The sequence below is a fragment of the Salmo trutta genome, chromosome 6 (assembly GCF_901001165.1).
Source record: "Salmo trutta chromosome 6, fSalTru1.1, whole genome shotgun sequence".
Classification (NCBI taxonomy): Eukaryota; Metazoa; Chordata; class Actinopteri; order Salmoniformes; family Salmonidae; genus Salmo; species Salmo trutta.
The window spans coordinates 27,530,294-27,548,664 of NC_042962.1; the positions used below are offsets into that span (position 1 = coordinate 27,530,294).

The 18,371-nt window shown below is 42.8% G+C and overlaps 1 protein-coding gene across 2 annotated transcripts in view; it reads right to left on the minus strand.

The window, feature by feature from the left end:
• Window positions 1-18,371, minus strand: part of smchd1 (structural maintenance of chromosomes flexible hinge domain containing 1) — a 39,904-nt gene that overhangs the window by 19,263 nt on the left and 2,270 nt on the right. For both annotated transcript variants that reach the window (XM_029756045.1, XM_029756046.1), the window contains exons 6-22: window positions 18,138-18,252; window positions 17,932-18,051; window positions 17,600-17,766; window positions 16,520-16,613; window positions 16,151-16,364; window positions 6,473-6,581; window positions 6,180-6,363; window positions 5,761-5,958; window positions 5,309-5,422; window positions 5,067-5,173; window positions 4,882-4,964; window positions 4,642-4,758; window positions 2,846-2,923; window positions 2,478-2,603; window positions 2,214-2,358; window positions 1,849-1,948; window positions 1,624-1,696 (exon numbers count right to left, since the gene is read on the minus strand). In XM_029756045.1, coding sequence (XP_029611905.1) covers window positions 1,624-1,696; window positions 1,849-1,948; window positions 2,214-2,358; window positions 2,478-2,603; window positions 2,846-2,923; window positions 4,642-4,758; window positions 4,882-4,964; window positions 5,067-5,173; window positions 5,309-5,422; window positions 5,761-5,958; window positions 6,180-6,363; window positions 6,473-6,581; window positions 16,151-16,364; window positions 16,520-16,613; window positions 17,600-17,766; window positions 17,932-18,051; window positions 18,138-18,252 — 2,144 coding nt within the window. The remainder of the gene's footprint in view (window positions 1-1,623; window positions 1,697-1,848; window positions 1,949-2,213; window positions 2,359-2,477; window positions 2,604-2,845; window positions 2,924-4,641; window positions 4,759-4,881; window positions 4,965-5,066; window positions 5,174-5,308; window positions 5,423-5,760; window positions 5,959-6,179; window positions 6,364-6,472; window positions 6,582-16,150; window positions 16,365-16,519; window positions 16,614-17,599; window positions 17,767-17,931; window positions 18,052-18,137; window positions 18,253-18,371) is intronic.

The window sequence follows — 18,371 nt, forward strand, 5'->3', positions numbered from 1 at the left end:
CGCAGTGGCAGACCACGTGTAACATCTGTACAGGATCGGTACATCCGAACATCACACCTGCGGGACAGGTACAGGATGGCAATAACTGCCCGAGTTACACCAGGAATGCACAATCCCTCCATAAGTGCTCAGACTGTCCGCAATAGGCTGAGAGAGGCTGGACTGAAGGCTTCTAGGCATGTTGTAAGGCAGGTCCTCACCAGACATCACAGGCAACAACGTCGCCTATGGGCACAAACCCACGGTCGCTGGACCAGACAGGACTGGAAAAGTGCTCTTCACTGACGAGTTGCGGTTTTGTCTCACCAGGGGTGATGGTCGGATTCGTGTTTATCGTCAAAGGAATGAGCGTAACACCGAGGCCTGTACTCTAGGGCGGGATCAATTTGGAGGTGGAGGGTCCGTCATGGTCTGGGGCGGTGTGTCACAGCATCATCGGACTGAGCTTGTTGTCATTGCAGGCAATCTCAACGCTGTGCGTTACAGGGAAGACATCCTCCTCCCTCATGTGGTACCCTTCCTGCAGGCTCATCCTGACATGACCCTCCAGCATGACAATGCCACCAGCCATACTGCTCGTTCTGACAGCAATGTCAGTGTTCTGCCATGGCCAGCGAAGAGCCCCAATCTCAATCCCATTGAGCACGTCTAGGACCTGTTGGATTGGAGGGTGAGGGCTAGGGCCATTTCCCTCCAGAAATGTCTGGGAACTTGCAGGTGCCTTGGTGGAAGAGTGGGGTAACATCTCACAGCAAGAACTGGCAAATCTGGTGCAGTCCATGAGGAGATGCACTGCAGTACTTAATGCAGCTGGTGGCCACACCAGATACTGACTGTCACTTCTGATTTTGACCCCCAACTTTGTTCAGGGACACATTATTCAATTTCTGTTAGTAACATGTCTGTGGAACTTGTTCAGTTTATGTCTCAGTTGTTGAATCTTATGTTCATACAAACATTTACACATGTTCAGTTTGCTGAAAATAAATGCAGTTAACAGTGAGAGGATGTTTATTTTTTTGCTGAGTTTATCATACCCTCAAGACATGCTAACCTCTCACCATTACAGTAACAGGGGAGGGTATGATATGTCTAACTTCCTCACTCATCATTACCCTCAGATTAAAGATGAGTCTGCACTTTAACCTGTCATTGTATCATTTTAAAAGTGCTGGAGTACAGAGCCAAAACAACCAAAAATGTGTCACTGTCCAAATACATTTGGAGGTGACTGTATATACAGTGCTGCTTGTAAAACAGTTTAGACTACATATACGTTTTATAATGCCTAAGGGGTGGTTGATGTGTTTTGTTATCCCATGTTGTCACCCAAATTAGCCCTCCAGCCACAGCTGGACAGCAACGGTCACCAGGGCAATCATTGACTTAAAAGCCCTTGTCGGGATCTACCGACAAACCCCCCCATTAAAGAGGATGTTTCTTCTCAAAGCAGAGCAGCAGACCCCCCCCCCCAAGTTGTTTCCGTAAATCACAGGTTATTAAAACAGAGTTTTAATGCAATTTAGTTTTTTTTACGCAAATGGTCCATTCATTGTTTATCAAGTGTTTCTCTGAATACCCAGGAGCACAAACATTCTTTAATTTGTAAATCAATCACTTTACCAGGGAGAAGGCTGATCTTCAGAGTCTGCGAGTCCTGTTTGAGGCCCGGCAGTACCACTTTCAAGTCGTGCGTCTGCCGAGAGAAAAATAAGACCCATATATTTCAAACATTACTCAAGGACGTAATTTGAAAACGCTTTCAGTCGAGTGTCTTTTTCTTTGAGGTTCATCTGGATAGAGGTAAAGTGAGAGCCCTGCAGCCATGGAAACCAGCGGGTCTCTGACCTTGCTCTGGTAGTTCTGCACCGCCCCCCTGGCTCTGACGCCTCGGATGGTCAAAATGGTCCCCCTAGCGGCCACCCCCTCGTAACTCACTTCCAGGGCACTGAAACACAGTAAGAACCACCAGCTAAACAGGGAGGAGCTGACTGACAGACTCCGGGGCTGAGCCCCGTCTTTATTACACAGTGAACACACAGGGAATGTGCAAACAACATATAAAAACACATATCAATGAATCAGCGCATTCAATTAATATCTTTAAAAAATTCTTCGGAAATACTCTGCACAGACACAAAGTACGCAAAAAAAACCCACCTCAAACATGACAATGTGTTTAACTAATTCAACTATTTTTATGTGTAACCTACCTGCTTTCCAGGAGGGGCTTGAGGTTGGGAGGGGGGCGAGCAGGGTGACCGTATTCATCCAGCAGCTCCAGTGGGATGTGGAAAGGCACCCCCACATGGAGCAGGGTGTTCACTGTACCCACCACAAACCTCTCTGCACTGCCCTCTAGGAGAGGAGAGAAAAGAGAGGAAACGGCTGTTAAGGAGATGGATCTGATTGTTACTGGAGAGGGCCAATGCATTTAATGTATACGTGTGGCAGTCTGCTTTCACAAATTAACTTACCAATAATGGAGAAGTCCAGTGTGTGGTTGGGAAGCCGATTCCCAGCCCAGACAGTAGCGTTGCTCTCATTGACATTGAGTATTGTGTTCAGGTGCAGAGTGTACTTCCCCAGCTTGTTCAGGTTCTCTGTATAGGGAATCACATTTATTTATAAAGCCCTTTTTATGTCGGCTGATGTCACAAAGAGCTTATAGGATATACCCAGCCTAAAACACCAAACAGCAAGAAATGCAGATGTAGAAGCAACACTGATAAGCCTCTGGAGAGTCAGACATTATGACAAAAGACTATCACTAGCTAGTAACATAAAAACAGAGAGGAAACTAAAATCATTACAATAAAGTCAATTATTAAAATAAAACAATTACCCATGGTTCTGAACCAGAACGCCCACTTGGCCGAATGTGCTGCAATGTGAGAGTTGGTCTCCACATCACCATTAGGTGCTAGGGAGGAAGAGAGAAAATGATTTATGGCAGGGTATACACACACTAGCCATTGAAACAGTCAGCCAAAAATATACAGTTGAAGTCGGAAGTTTACGTACACTTAAGTTGGAGTCATTAAAACTCGTTTTTCAACCACTCCACAAATTTCTTGTTAACAAACTATAGCTTTGACAAGTCGGTTAGGACATCTACTTTGTGCATGACACAAGTAATTTTTCCAACAACTGTTTACAGACAGATTATTTCACTGTATCACAATTCCAGTGGGTCAGAAGTTTACATACACTAAGTTGACTGTGCCTTTAAACAGCTTGGAAAATTCCAATTAGCCTATCAGAAGCTTCTAAAACCATGACATTATTTGAGTCAATTGGGAGGTGTACCTGTGGATGCATTTCAAGGCCTACCTTCAAACTCAGTGCCACTTGGTTTGACATCATGGGAAAATCAAAAGAAATCAGCCAAGACCTCACTCAGAAAATAAATTGTAGACCTCCACAAGTCTGGTTCATCCTTGGGAGCAATTTCCAAACGCTTGAAGGTACCACGTTCATCTGTACAAACAATAGTACGCAAGTATAAACACCATGGGACCACACAGCCGTCATACCGCTCAGGAAGGATACGCGTTCTGTCTCCTAGAGATGAACGTACTTTGATGCGAAAAAAGCAAATCAATCCCAGAACAGCAGCAAATGACCTTGAAGATGCTGGAGGAAACCGGTACCAAAGTATCTATATCCACAGTAAAACAAGTCCTATATCGACCTAACCTGAAAGGCCGCTCAGCAAGGAAGAAGCCACTCCTCCAAAAACGCCATAAAAAAGCCAGACTACGGTTTGCAACTGCACAAGGGGTCAAAGATCGTACTTTTTGGAGAAATGTCCTCTGGTCTGATGAAACAAAAATAGAACTGTTTGGCCATAATGACCATCGTTATGTTTGGAGGAAAAAGGGGGAGGCTTGCAAGCTGAAGAACGCCATCCAAACCGTGAAGCATGGGGGTGGCAGCATCATGTTGTGGGGGTGCTTTGCTGCAGGAGGGACTGGTGCACTTCACAAAATAGATGGCATCATGAGGCAGGAAAATTATGTGGATATATTGAAGCAACATCTCAAGACATCAGCCAGGAAGTTAAAGCTTGGTCGCAAATGGGTCTTCCAAATGGACAATGACCCCAAGCACACTTCCAAAGTTGTGGCAAAATGGCTTAAGGACAACAAAGTCAAGGTATTGGAGTGGCCATCACAAAGCCCTGACCTCAATCCTATGGAAAATTTGTGGGCAGAACTTAAAAAGCATGTGCGAGCAATGGGCCTACAAACCTGACTCAGTTACACCAGCTCTGTCAGGAGGAATGGGGCAAAATTCACCCAACTTATTGTGGGAAGCTTGTGGAAGGCTACCCGATACATTTGACCCAAGTTAAACAATTTTAAAGGCAATGCTCCTAAATACTAAGTGAGTATGTAAAAATCTGACCCACAGGGAATGTGATGAAAGAAATAGAAGCTTAAATAAATCACTCTCTACTATTATTCTGACATTTCACATTCTTAAAATAAATTGGTGATCCTAACTGACCTAAGACAGGGAATTCTTACTAGGATTAAACGTCAGGAATTGTGAAAAACTGAGTTTAAATGTATTTGGCTAAGGTGTAGGTAAACTTCCGACTTCAACTAACAGCAGCAATCATTCAGATCAACTCACAATGCCAAACAACTTTTAGTTCGATTGAAAGTGCTTTCCGTGTTGTGTTTTGCATGGCTGATGGTATCCTGGATATTGACTCTCCTTTCTTGTTGATTATTTCCACATGGAGAGGTCCTGCAAGGAATGAAAGGGAGATCAGTCACTCACAAATATGTGCATACTTAGGATACAGTATCAAAAACACTTGGCAGATAGCACAGAGCAACTGTGTAAGGTGCAGGGTGTCCGTCTCTGTACCTAGTGGAGTGCCTGCTGGCCGGACATCGTTCTGGGTCCAGGGGTTGCCCTCTGGCCAGGTCACTTTTAGCTTGTCTGGGAGTCTGGGGCAAAAACGGGACGTTACATCATAAAACCATGAACCACTGGGGCATAATGACCACATTCATGTACATTGGGAATAAAATCCAAAATGGTTCCCTCACTTGGCTAGTTCGTCATCAATGCTCTTCTTGATGGCAGCATTGGTAATCACCCTGTCGATTTTGGAGATGGGTATTGTCTTGATGTCATCGTACAGCGCCTTTGGTTCCTATGGGAACCGATATAAAAACAGATGATTTGCAGCCAAAATCATGCAATTGTATATGTTAAGTCAATGGGAGTTCCTTAGGATAAGAGTGTGCAGAACAAAGTGTCACAACTATCATTCTCTCCGATGTCTTACCATGGCCACCTGCACCTGCCCCCCTGTGGCGTAGACATCTCCCTCGTGATCGCCGTACAGTAGGAACTGAATAACGGAGCCAAAGAAGATGGGCTGTGTTTTCTGAGACTTCACCTGGAAGGAAAGGCAGAGAGAACAGACTTAGAGATTGACACATTATGAGCTACTTAATTATCTTACTGAATTTAAAGACGCTTAAACAAGACAACTAACTAACACTTCAAAACACAGCGACCAAACAGTTCTGTTGCCCTGTCTCAATCTTTCCTCGATTCCTTACATTGTCTCTCCTCGCCTCCTTCTCAGAACGCATTGGAGAAGAAGGTTGAGGGGAGGGACCTTGAACTTTCTCCTCCAATGTGGTGGTGGAGAAGGAGCGAGGATGCGAGGAATCACGGAAAGACAAATTGAGATTGAACCAGGCTCTACCGTCTTAGGAAGAGGATGCTCACATATTGACCAGCTTTGTAAGTTCTACCGTCCCACTCGATGGAGGAGAAGGTAGCCCAAGGAGATTGCATCTTCTTTGTGGTCACGTCTGTTCGTGTGATGGTTCTCTTGAAGCCTCTGAACTTCACTTGCTTGTCCCACTTCTCGTGGCAGGTCTTCAGCCACTGGTGAAACTCCTTCTGGATTTTAACCCTTTGTTCCTGGGAGGGGAAATGACATGCATCAGTAACACAGCGATTGTTTAATACTAAATGTTCTACATCATAGTGGTAATTCAGTAATACTGTTATCACATTTGTCTAATATGGGTGTTAGATTTCCATCTCTGAGGCTTAAATATGCTATAATCTTTTCTTCCACCCAAGAGGACTGAGGTTTGCTAGTGATAGAATATAAAACATCACAGACACAATGAAGCTACCTGGCCATTGACGATGCGGGTGAATAAGGTCTCCTTATTCTTTAGCTGCAGCTCCAGGTCCATGAAAGTGAGCTTGTTGGTGCTGACCTGGAACCTGTCATTGGTGAACAGCACCCCTGAGAACCTGCTGTAACACTCTGCAGGCACTGTCCCCGTCTTCTTGGGCCATGCACACCAGTCAAACCTGAAACACGGCCGACGAACACAGAATTCAAACATTACCCTTTTTTTTGTTAAAGTAAACTTTACTGAAGAAAAATGTATTATGAAAAGAGCATTTTGAAAGTCTTTACTCGGATACAGTGGTGTATGGGATGAGACGTCCATTCCAAAAACACTCAAATATGGGCCTCTTCCCCCTGGCCTGGTTCAGGACGATACTGTCATCATCCTCTTCCGTAGCTGGTGAATATTATAGAGGGAACAGAATGCAATCAGACTTTTGCTGAACTCAAAGATGAGATCACATGGGCTTTACAAGAAAACGTTCATTTCAGATACCATAACATCTCAGTTCGTTATGACACTATCAGCGGTTATCAAACTAGGGGTCACCTGATATGAAAATGGGGTCACGGGAGAATGTTCTAAATCCTGAGGGGAGAAAAAATAAAAATAAAAAACAGGTCCCTGACTAAAAAGTCTGTTGACCGAGAGTCATCTGTTCTTTCGACCAATTGTATTTTTAAATGACTATTATAGCTGGAAACGGCAGATTTTTTATGGAATATCTACATAGGCATACAGAGCCCCATTATCAGCAACCATCACTCCTGTGTTCCAATGGCACGTTGTGTTAGCTAATCCAAGTTTATCATTTTAAAAGGCTAATTGATAATTTGAAAACCCTTTTGCAATTATGTTAGCACGGCTGAAAACTGTTGTTCTAATTAAAGAAGCAATAAAACTGGCCTTGTTTAGACTAATTGAGTATCTGGAGCATCAGCATTTGTGGGTTCGATTACAGGCTCAAAATGACCAGAAACAAAGATCTTTCTTCTGAAACTCGTCAGTCTATTCTTGTTCTGAGCAATGAAGGCTATTCCATGCGAGAAATTGCCAAGAAACTGAAGATCTGGGACAACGCTTTGCACTATTCCCTTCACAGAACAGCGCAAACTGGCTCTAACCAGAATAGAAAGAGTGGGAGGCCCCGATGCACAACTGAGCAAGAGGACAAGTACATTAGTGTCTAGTTTGAGAAACAGACGCCTCACAAGTCCTCAACTGGCAGCTTCATTAAATAGTACCCGCAAAACACCAGTCTCAATGTCAACAGTGAAGAGGCGACTCTGGGACGTTGGCCTTCTAGGCAGGAATCCTGCCTAGAAGGAAACACTGAACAAAAATAAAAAACGCAACATGTAAAGTGCTGGTCCCATGTTTCATGAGCTGAAATAAAAGATACCAGAAATGTTCCATACGCTTATTTCTCTCAAATGTTGTGCACAAATTTGTTTACATCCCTGATAGTGAGCATTTCTCCTTTGTCAAGATAATCCATCAACCTGACAGGTGTGGCATATCAACAAGTTCATTAAACATGACGATTACACAGGTGCACCTTGTGTGGGGACAATAAAAGACCACTAAAATAATGTGCAATTGTCACATAAGACAATGCTACAGATGTTTCAAGTTGAGGGAGCATGCAACCGGCATGCTGACAGAAGGAATGTCCACCAGAGCTGTTGCCAGAGAATTTAACGTTCATTTCTCTACCATAAGATAATTTGGCAGTACGTCCAAACGGGCACACAACTGCAGACCACATGTAATCACGCCATCCTATTCTGCACAAACAATCTCTGGGAAGCTCATCTGCGTGCTTGTCGTCCTCACCAGGGTCTTGAACTGACTGTAGTTCGGCGTCGTAACAGACTTCAGTGGGAAAATGCTCACCTTCGATGGCCAATGGCACGCTGGAAAAGTGTGCTCTTCACAGATGAATCCCAGTTTAAAAACTGTACTGGGCAGCGTGCATGGCGTCGTGTGGCAAGCGGTTTGCAGAGGTAAACGATATGAACAGAGTGCCTCATGATGGCGGTGGGGTTTAGGTATGGGCAGGCATAATCAACGGACAATGAATATAATTGCATTTTATCTATGGCAACTTGAATGCACAGATACCGTGACAAGATCCTGAAGCCCATTGTCTGGCCATTCATCCTCCGCCATCACCTCATGTTTCAGCATGATAATGTCGCAAGGATCTGTACACAATTTCTGGAAGCTGATTAATGATGGTGTTTGAGTCGTGCCTGGCAGTGCAGTCATGAGTACTCCCTGTTCACTCATGACTACACTAGAGGTCGACCGATTATGATTTTTCAACGCCGATACCGATTATTGGAGGACCAAAAAAGCCGATGCCGATTAATCGGACGATTATGATTTTTTAAATAAATATATATATATTACACACATAGCTCTGAAGTGACAACGATGCTGAAGTCTGCTTAGGAGACAAATACTCAACTGTTTGAATAATAAAAATAGAGTTTAAGTTACCTGTGATGAATGCTGAAAACAAAAACGAATTTCTATATGCAGGAAATCCTATTTTAATACATTTACATTTACATTTTAGTCATTTAGCAGACGCTCTTATCCAGAGCGACTTACAGTAGTGAATGCATACATTTCATACAATTTCATACATATCATAATTTTTTTTTTTCTGTGCTGGCCCCCCGTGGGAATCGAACCCACAACCCTGGTGTTGCAAACACCATGCTCTACCAACTGAGCTACAGGGAAGGCATAATAATGGGCATGGTAAGAATTGACTACCAAAGTGCGAGTCATAATTCCCATGACACCTGAAAAGCGGTTCCTTCATTTACGCCATAGGATATTTTTAGATTAACTTAAAATAAGGTCTGTGTTTGGTTTAGACTTACACCACCGTGCCAATTTTATAACTGTGTAGATATCCATAGGATATAACTCTGATCAATATAAGCGAAGATACATTTTTTTGTAGAGTGGATTTATGAAAATATGTTGACAAACGTTACCTAGTGAGATTTACACGGGTATCAAAACGCCGAGGCGGTTTAAGCACAAAACACAGACCTTATTTGAAGTAGATCAAGACATTCTCTATGGAAGACATGCACGGTAAAATAACGAAGGAACCCCTTTCAAGTTCAGCCGCAAGTTATTACAGGAATTATGACGCGTCGACTATTTCTCTCTAAACCATATACCTTTGACTATTACGAGCCTGCTGCTGCCTACCACCGCTCAGTCAGACTGCTCTATCAAATATCAAATCATAGATTTAACTATAATATAATAAACCTTAGGTCATTAATATGGTCAAATCCGGAAACCATCATCTCGAAAACATTATTCTTTCAGTGACATACGGAACCGTTCCGTATTTTATCTAAACGGGTGGCATCCATAAGTCTAAATATTCCTGTTACATCGCACAAACTACAATGTTATTTCATAGTTCCGTAAAATTCTGGCAAATTAGTTCGCAACGAGCCAGCTTCTGTATACCCTGATTCTGCGTGCAGCGAACGCAAGAGAACTGACACAATTTCACCTGGTTAATATTGCCTGCTAACCTGGATTTCTTTTAGCTAAATATGCAGGTTTAAAAATATATACTTCTGTGTATTGATTTTAAGGCATTGATGTTTATGGTTAGGTACAGTCGTGCAACGATTGTGCTTTTTTTCACAAATGGCTTTTGTTAAATCATCCCCGTTTGGCGAAGTCTGCTGTCTTTGTTAGGAAGAAATAGTCTTCACAGTTCGCAACAAGCCAGGCGGCCCAAACTGCTGCATATACCCTGACTCTGTTTGCAAGAGAAGTGACACATTTTCCCTAGTTAAAAGAAATTCATGTTAGCAGGCAATATTAACTAAATATGCAGGTTTAAAAATATATACTTGTGTATTGATTTTAAGAAAGACATTGATGTTTATGGTTAGGTACACGTCGGAGCAAAGACAGTCCTTTTTCGCGAATGCGCACCATATCGATTATATGCAAAGGAGGACTGGCTAGATAAACTAGTAATATCATCAACCATGTGTAGTTAACTAGTGTTTATGATTGATTGATTGTTTTTTTATAAGATAAGTTTAATGCTAGCTAGCAACTTACCATGGCAACGTAAAGCAGGTGGTTAGAGCGTTGGGCTAGTTTATGTAAGGTTGCATCCCCAAGCTGACAAGGTAAAAATCTGTCGTTCTGCCCCTGAACAAGGCAGTTAACCCACCGTTTCTAGGCCGTCATTGAAAATAAGAATGTGTTCTTTAACTGACTTGCCTAGTTAAATAAAGGTTAAAAAAAAAAAAAAATACAAAAAAATATTTTTAAAAAATGTAAAAAATATATACAAAAAATTTAAAAAAAATAAATAAATAATAAATCGGTGGCCAAAAATACAGATTACCGATTGTTATGAAAACTTGAAATCGGCCATTCCGATTAAATCGGTCGACCTCTAGACTACACGGTCAGGCACGACTCCAACACCATCATTAAATTTGCCGATGACAACAGTGGTAGGCCTGATCACCGACAAAGAGACCGCCTATAGGGAGGTCAGAGACCTGGCCATGTGGTGCCAGGACAACAACCTCTCCCTCAAAGTGATCAAGACAAAGGAGATGATTGTGGACTACAGGAAAAAGAGGAACAAGCACGCCCCCATTCTCATCAACAGGGCTGCAGTGGAGCAGGTTGAGAGCTTCAAGTTGCTTGGTGTCCAAATCAACAAATTAACATTATGCAAACACACCAACACAATCGTGAAGCGGGCACAACAAAACCTATTCCCCCTCAGGAGACAGAAAAGATTTGGCCTGGGTCCTCAAATGGTTCTACAGCTGCACCATTGAGAGCATCCTGACTGGTTGCATCACTGCCTAGTATGGCAACTGCTCGGCCTCCGACCACAAGGCACTACAGAGTGTAGTGCGAACGGCCCAGAACGTCACTGGGGCCAAGCTGTCTGACATCCAGGACCTCTATACCAGGCGGTGTCAGAGGAAGGCCCTAAAAATTGTCAAAGACTCAAGCCACCCTAGTCATTGACTGTTCTCGCTGCTACCGCACAGCAAGCGGTACCGGAGCGCAAAGTCTAGGTCCAAGAGGTTTCTAACCAGCTTCTACCCCCAAGTCATAAGACTCCTAAAAATCTAGTCAAACAGCTACCCAGACTACTTGCATTGCCCCCTCCACACCACTGCCACTCTGTTGTCACCTATGCATAGTCACTTTTAATTAACTCTACCTACATGTACATACTACCTCAACTGGTGCCCCTGCAAATTAACTCTGAACATATTGTTATATTTTTACTGCTGCTCTTTAATTACTTGTTACTTTTATCACATCCATATTATCATTTTTTAAACTGCACTGTTGGTTAGGGAGTCATAAGTAAGCATTTCACTGTAAGGTCTACACCGGTTGTATTCAGCGCATGTGACTAATAAAATTTGATTTTAATGTCCCAGTCACTACATGGCCTGCATACTCACCAGACATGTCACCACCCATTGAGCAAGTTCGGGATATTCTGGATCGACGTATACAACAGCGTGTTCCAGTTCCCGCCAATAACCAGCAACTTTACAAAGCCATTGAAGAGGATTGGGCTAATATTCAGCGGGCCACAATCAACAGCCTGATCAAGTCTATGTCAAGGAGATGTGTAGAGCTGCATGAGGCAAATGGGGGTCACACCAGATACCAAGTTATTATGTTTTTATCATCCACGGCCCTACTATTTTTTGTGACCAACAGATGCATACAGTTGAAGTCGGAAGTTTACATACACCTTAGCCAAATACATTGAAACTCAGTTTCACAATTCCTGACGTTTAGTCCTAGTAAAAATTCCCCGTCTTAGGTCAGTTAGGATCACCACTTTATTTAAAAAATGTGAAATGTCAGAAGAGTAGAGAAAATAATTTCGTCCAGCTTTTATTTCTTTCATCACATTCCCAGTAGGTCAGAAGTTTACATACAGTCGTGGCCAGAAGTTGAAAATGACACAAATATGAATTTCCACAAAGTTTGCTGCTTCAGTGTCTTTAGATATTTTTGTCAGATGTTACTATGGAATACTGAAGTATAATTACAAGCATTTCATAAGTGTCAAAGGCTTTTATTGACAATTACATGAAGTTGATGCAAAGAGTCAATATTTGCAGTGTTGACCCTTCTTTTTCAAGACCTCTGCAAACCGCCCTGGCATGCTGTTAATTAACTTTTGGGCCACATCCTGACTGATGGCAGCCCATTCTTGCATAATCAATGCTTGGAGTTTGTCAGAATTTGTGGGTTTTTGTTTGTCCACCCGCCTCTTGAGGATTGACCACAAGTTCTCAATGGGATTAAGGTCTGGGGAGTTTCCTGGCCATGGACCCAAAATATCGATGTTTTGTTCCCCGAGCCACTTAGTTATCACTTTTGCCTTATGGCTGGAAAAGGCATTGTTTGTCACCAAACTGTTCCTGGATGGTTGGGAGAAGTTGCTCTCAGAGGATGTATTGGTACCATTCTTTATTCATGGCTGTGTTCTTAGGTAAAATTGTGAGTGAGCCCACTCCCTTGGCTGAGAAGCAACCCCCACACATGAATGGTCTCAGGATGCTTTACTGTTGGCATGACACAGGACTAATGGTAGCGATCATCTCGTCTTCTCCGGACAAGCTTTTTTCCAGATGCCCCAAACAATCGGAAAGGGGATTCATCAGAGAAAATGACTTTACCCCAGTCCTCAGCAGTCCAATCCCTGTACCTTTTGCAGAATATCAGTCTGTCCCTGATGTTTTTCCTGGAGAGAAGTGGCTTCTTTGCTGCCCTTCTTGACAGCAGGCCATCCTCCAAAAGTCTTTGCCTCACTGTGCGTGCAGATGCACTCACACCTGCCTGCTGCCATTCCTGAGCAAGCTCTGTACTGGTGGTGCCCCGATCCCGCAGCTGAATCAACTTCAGGAGACGGTCCTGGCGCTTGCTGGACTTTCTTGGGCGCCCTGAAGCCTTAACAATTGAACCGCTCTCCTTGAAGTTCTTGATTATCCGATAAATGGTTGATTTAGGTACAATCTTACTGGCAGCAATATGCTTGCCTGTGAAGCCCTTTTTGTACAAAACAATGACGGCACGAGTTTCCTTGCAGGTAACCATGTTTGACAGAGGAAGAACAATGATTCCAAGCACCACCCTCCTTTTGAAGCTTCCAGTCTGTTATTCGAACTCAATCAGCATGACAGAGTGATCTCCAGCCTTGTCCTCGTCAATACTCACACCTGTGTTAACGAGAGAATCACTGACATGTCAGCTGGTCCTTTTGTGGCAGGGCTGAAATGCAGTGGAAATGTTTTTGGGGGATTCAGTTCATTTGCATGGCAAAGAAGGACTTTGCAATTCATCTGATCACTCTTCATAACATTCTGGAGTATATGCAAATTGCCATCATACAAACTGAGGCAGACTGAAAATGAATATTTGTGTCATTCTCAAAACTTTTGGCCACGACTATACACTCAATTAGTACTTGGTAGCAATGCCTTTAAATTGTTTAACTTGGGTCAAACGTGTCACGTAAACTTCCACAAGCTTCCCACAATAAGTTGGGTGAATTTTGGCACATTCCTCCTGACAGAGCTGGTGTAACTGAGTCAGGTTTGTAGGCATCCATGCTCGCACATGCCTTTTCAGTTATGCCCACAGATTTTCTATAGGATTGAGGTAAGGCTTTGTGATGGCCACTCCAATAACTAGACTTTGTTGTCCTTAAGCCATTTTGCCATAACTTTGGAAGTGTGCTTGGGGTCATTGTCCATTTGGAAGACCCATTTGTGACCAAGCTTTAAATTCCTGACTTATGTCTTGAGACAATTTTCCTTTCTCATGATGCCATCCATTTGGTGAAGTGCACCAGTCCCTCCTGCAGCAAAGCACCCCCACAACATGATGCTGCCACCCCCGTGCTTCATGGTTGGGATGGTGTTCTTCAGCTTGCAAGCATCCCCCTTTTCCCTCCAAACATAACGATGGACATTATGGCCAAACAGTTATACGTTTGTTTCATCAGACCAGAAGATTTCTCCAAAAAGTCCCCATGTGCAGTTGCAAACCGTAGTCTGGCTTTTTTTAATGGCGGTTCTGTGGCTTCTTCCTTGCTGAGCGGCCTTTCAGGTTGTTTATATATGACTCATTTTACTGTGGATATAGATACTTTTGTACCGGTTTACTCCAGCATCTTCAGAAGGTCCTTTGCTGTTGATCTGGGATTGATTTGCACTTTTTGCACCAAAGTACATTCATCTCTAAGAGACAGAACGAGTCTCCTTCCTGAGTGGTATGATGGCTGCGTGGTCCCATGGTGTTTACACTTGCGTACTATTGTTTGTACAGATGAACGTGGTACCTTCAGGCGTTTGGAGATTGCTCCCAAGGATAAACCAGACTTGTGGAGGTCTACAATTTTTTTCTTGAGGTCTTGGCTGATTTCTTTTGATTTTCCAACGATGTCAAGCAAAGAGGCACTGAGTTTGAAGGTAGACCTTGAAATACATCCACAGGTACACCTCCAATTGACTCATATGATGTCAATTAGCCTATCAGAAGCTTCTAAAGCCATGACATCATTTTCTGGAATTTTCCAAGCTGTTTAAAGGCACAGTCAACTTAGTGCATGTAAACTTCTGACCCACTGGAATTGTGATACAGTGAATTATAAGTGAAATAATCTGTCTAAACAATTGTTGGAAAAATTACTTGTGTCATGCACAAAGTAGATGTCCTAACCGACTTGCCAAAACTATAGTTTGTTAACAAGAAATTCGAGGAGTGGTTGAAAAACGAGTTTTAATGACTCCAACCGAAGTGTATGTAAACTTCAGACTTCAACTGTATTGCATGAATACAGGAACATTTACCAGTATTAGTTAATTGAAGTGAGAACGCACGGTCTTGGTTACAATGAAAGGGTCTGGTACGGTGATGACGCACAATAAACACTGTTTGTGTAACAAAGCTCTTTGCGGATAATGATTACTGGTGATCATTACCCCACGTGCATTATGGATCAGTTCAGGAAGTGAAACACTGTCACAGGAGAAGGAAGCAGGCTATTACTGATTGGATTATAATTTATTCCACATCATCTTAACGGAGTTGCCAAACTATAGTTTTAACAAGAAATTTGTGGAGTGGTTGAAAAACGAGTTAATTACTCCGACCTAAGTGTATGTAAACTTCTAACTTGAACTGTATCTGTATTTCCAGTGATGTGAAATCCATTGATTAGGGCCTAATGAATTTATTTCAATTGACTGATTTCCTTATACGAACTGTAACTCAGTCAAATCATTGAAAGTGTTGCGTTTGTATTTCTGTTCTGTGTAGTTTGAAATAGAAGTGACTGGCGAGATAGTTGTTGTATTGGAAAGAGGACAAAGTCTATCAAACTATGGATCAATTGGCTTGCTACCTAGTTTGTGCGCCCTCCTGAGCCTGTGTCTCCTTTCCCCACTGGAGAAGAATGTCATTCTTATGACATTTTATATGGTTTTTTAAAATCTTTTTAATCCCAGCCCCCTTCGCCATAGGAGTTATTTTGCCTTTTGGTAGTCTGTCATTGTAAATAAGAATTTGTTCTTAAATTCCAAGCTATTTTTCTTTTGAAAGTTTGAGATAGGATTTTACTGAGTGGGTTCTCAAATTTATGCTTTGGCCACAACTAGTAAAGGACGAGTCAACAACATTCTTCAGGTATGAGCAAATAGAATATGAGCTTTTAAAAATGAGATTTTCACTAGACTTTAAAAGCTTAACTGTGACCTACTGCGATTTAAAAACTTGACCAATGTGTCCAAACATCTGACAGCAACCCTCTTATGCATAGCAGTCAATGCCTATTGGGTTCTGGTGAACATTAGTGCACTATGTAGGGAATAGGGTACCATTTGGGGCACAGCCTAGGTTACCTGGTATGGCATAGGGGTCTTCGGGGTAGGTCTCCCTGTCATAGAGGAAGGGGTGGTACCTCAGGACCCCCTCCACTATTCCGTCAACGTCTGTGCAGGCCTTGAACTCGAATGTGTCAGCCGACGTGTTGATGTAGAGCGTCTGCATGTCGTTGTCGATCTCTCTGAGGTTCACCATGCGAGGGATCTTGGGGAACTTCTCCAACAGAGAGATCTGAACAGCAGATAAATATCAATATAGTACCACAAAATTAGTTATAAAACACACATCTTCAAAGATTTAATTGATGCTCTTGGATGACTATTGTCTGTAGCACTACCATATAATACCATATTTAAATAACAATGTAATTACAATGACCATCTTACCTGAATGTCAATGTTGGAAACACAATCAGAGTTTCGGTAGGAGGCTTTCATGTCATTCCCATTTAGGCCGTGAATGTAATAGTGATACAAGTGGCTGAAAACAAAGCAGATTGTAATTTCGATAATTTGTTAATGGCTTTCGAAGAGTAAAATCAAGAGAGGACAACAACCAATTGGATTGAAAGGTGGTGGTGGGTATTTGGGACGGTGCAGGTCAGGCGGTATCCCAATACTAGATCTCTAATTAATGAGACATGGTCTAATGAAAGCGTGCAAGATAAGTCATGGTCCAATGACTACCTGCTAGCAGCATGTGTCCCACGTTCGAAGCTACATCCATAGTCGGTAGATGGCTCCAATTGGAGAATCACTGTTTGCGTCGACGAGCAGTGATCAAGAAACTATTAAAATCCAGTTTTTAGATTCCCCATTCCCCAAATCAACACCAAACATGGATTCTATGTTGGGTTCTCACTTCGCGTCTACACTGATCTGTGTTTCATACCTGAGACAACGTGTGAGATAAATCATGGTCCAATGTCTAGACCTGCTAGCAGCATGTGTCACACGTCCGAAGCTTCATCCATAAATCGGTAGATTGGAGAGTCGCCCTTTGCATCGCCGAGCAGTGAACTATTAAATCCAGTTTTTAGATGCTACCAAATCAACATCTAATATGGATCCATATGGGTATTTTTTCTGTCTTCGCGTGCACACATTTCCTGTACTTCCAGTCTGGGGCAGCATGGTGCCCATATTGCGAGGCTGATTAACTAGACAAAACAGGTATGAAACAGAACATAACATTGAATCCATGTTTGGTGTTGATTTGGGGAAGGGGCATCTAAAAACTGGATTTTAATAGTTTCTTGATCACTGCTCGGCGACGCAAACAGTGATTCTCCAATTGGAGCCATCTACCGACTATTATGATGTAGCTTCGGACGCGGGACATATGCTGCTCGCAGGTACAGTCATTGGACCATGACTTATCTCACAAGCTGTCTCTATGGAATGCCCTTATACCTTGTCTTATTAATTAAATAATATTGGTCTAGTCAGGGGGGTGAGCAGACTCACGCCAGTTCTCTGGTCCATAGGTGGAAGTCCTGCTTGAGGAAGGTGATGTGTTCGGGCTGGACTCCCGTCACCACCACGACTGTGAAGCTGTCCTTTCCCACCTCCTCAGCGATCAGCCCGTGGAGGAAGCGCTCCTCGTCGTCGCTCACGTGGGACGAGTCACCCATCTGCGGGGTGGAGGTTTGAACATGGCTTTCATTACATTGAGGATTGCCACTGTGGGAAGGTTATAGCAGTTTGCCACCGATACTGACAGTTCCAGAATGGATGGATTGAGGACACCTTTTGGGGATCACGTCAACATTTTGAGTGATCTGGGAGTAATCCCTTACCTTCCGGTTTCTGATGAAACCACTGTAAATATCTTCCTTGTCCCGCTCCTTCCTCTCAAATTCTTCTTTTGAAATTATGAGTTCATGGACATCTGGGGAGCCCGCTGGTTTGGTGATCATCTTTAACAAAGACCGAGATATCAAGTCATATAGTAGCGCATCACAGTCCATTAGGGGAATATGGTAGAACACAGAGGAACATTTACCCTGGTTGACTGTCCAATGTAGAACACTGCTTGTTTCCCTCCTACTCCAAAATATGATATATCACTGTTGAGACTGCGAGCGACTGGATCAGGGCGAACGTACCCTGCGTGATCACTAGTGAGACAAACAGGACAATGACTGACGGTAGATACATGGAATGCACCAAAAACGAATTTCAAGTGTATACTTAATTATTTGGAAAGTGTATTTTAATATACATTTACTGTGAGTAA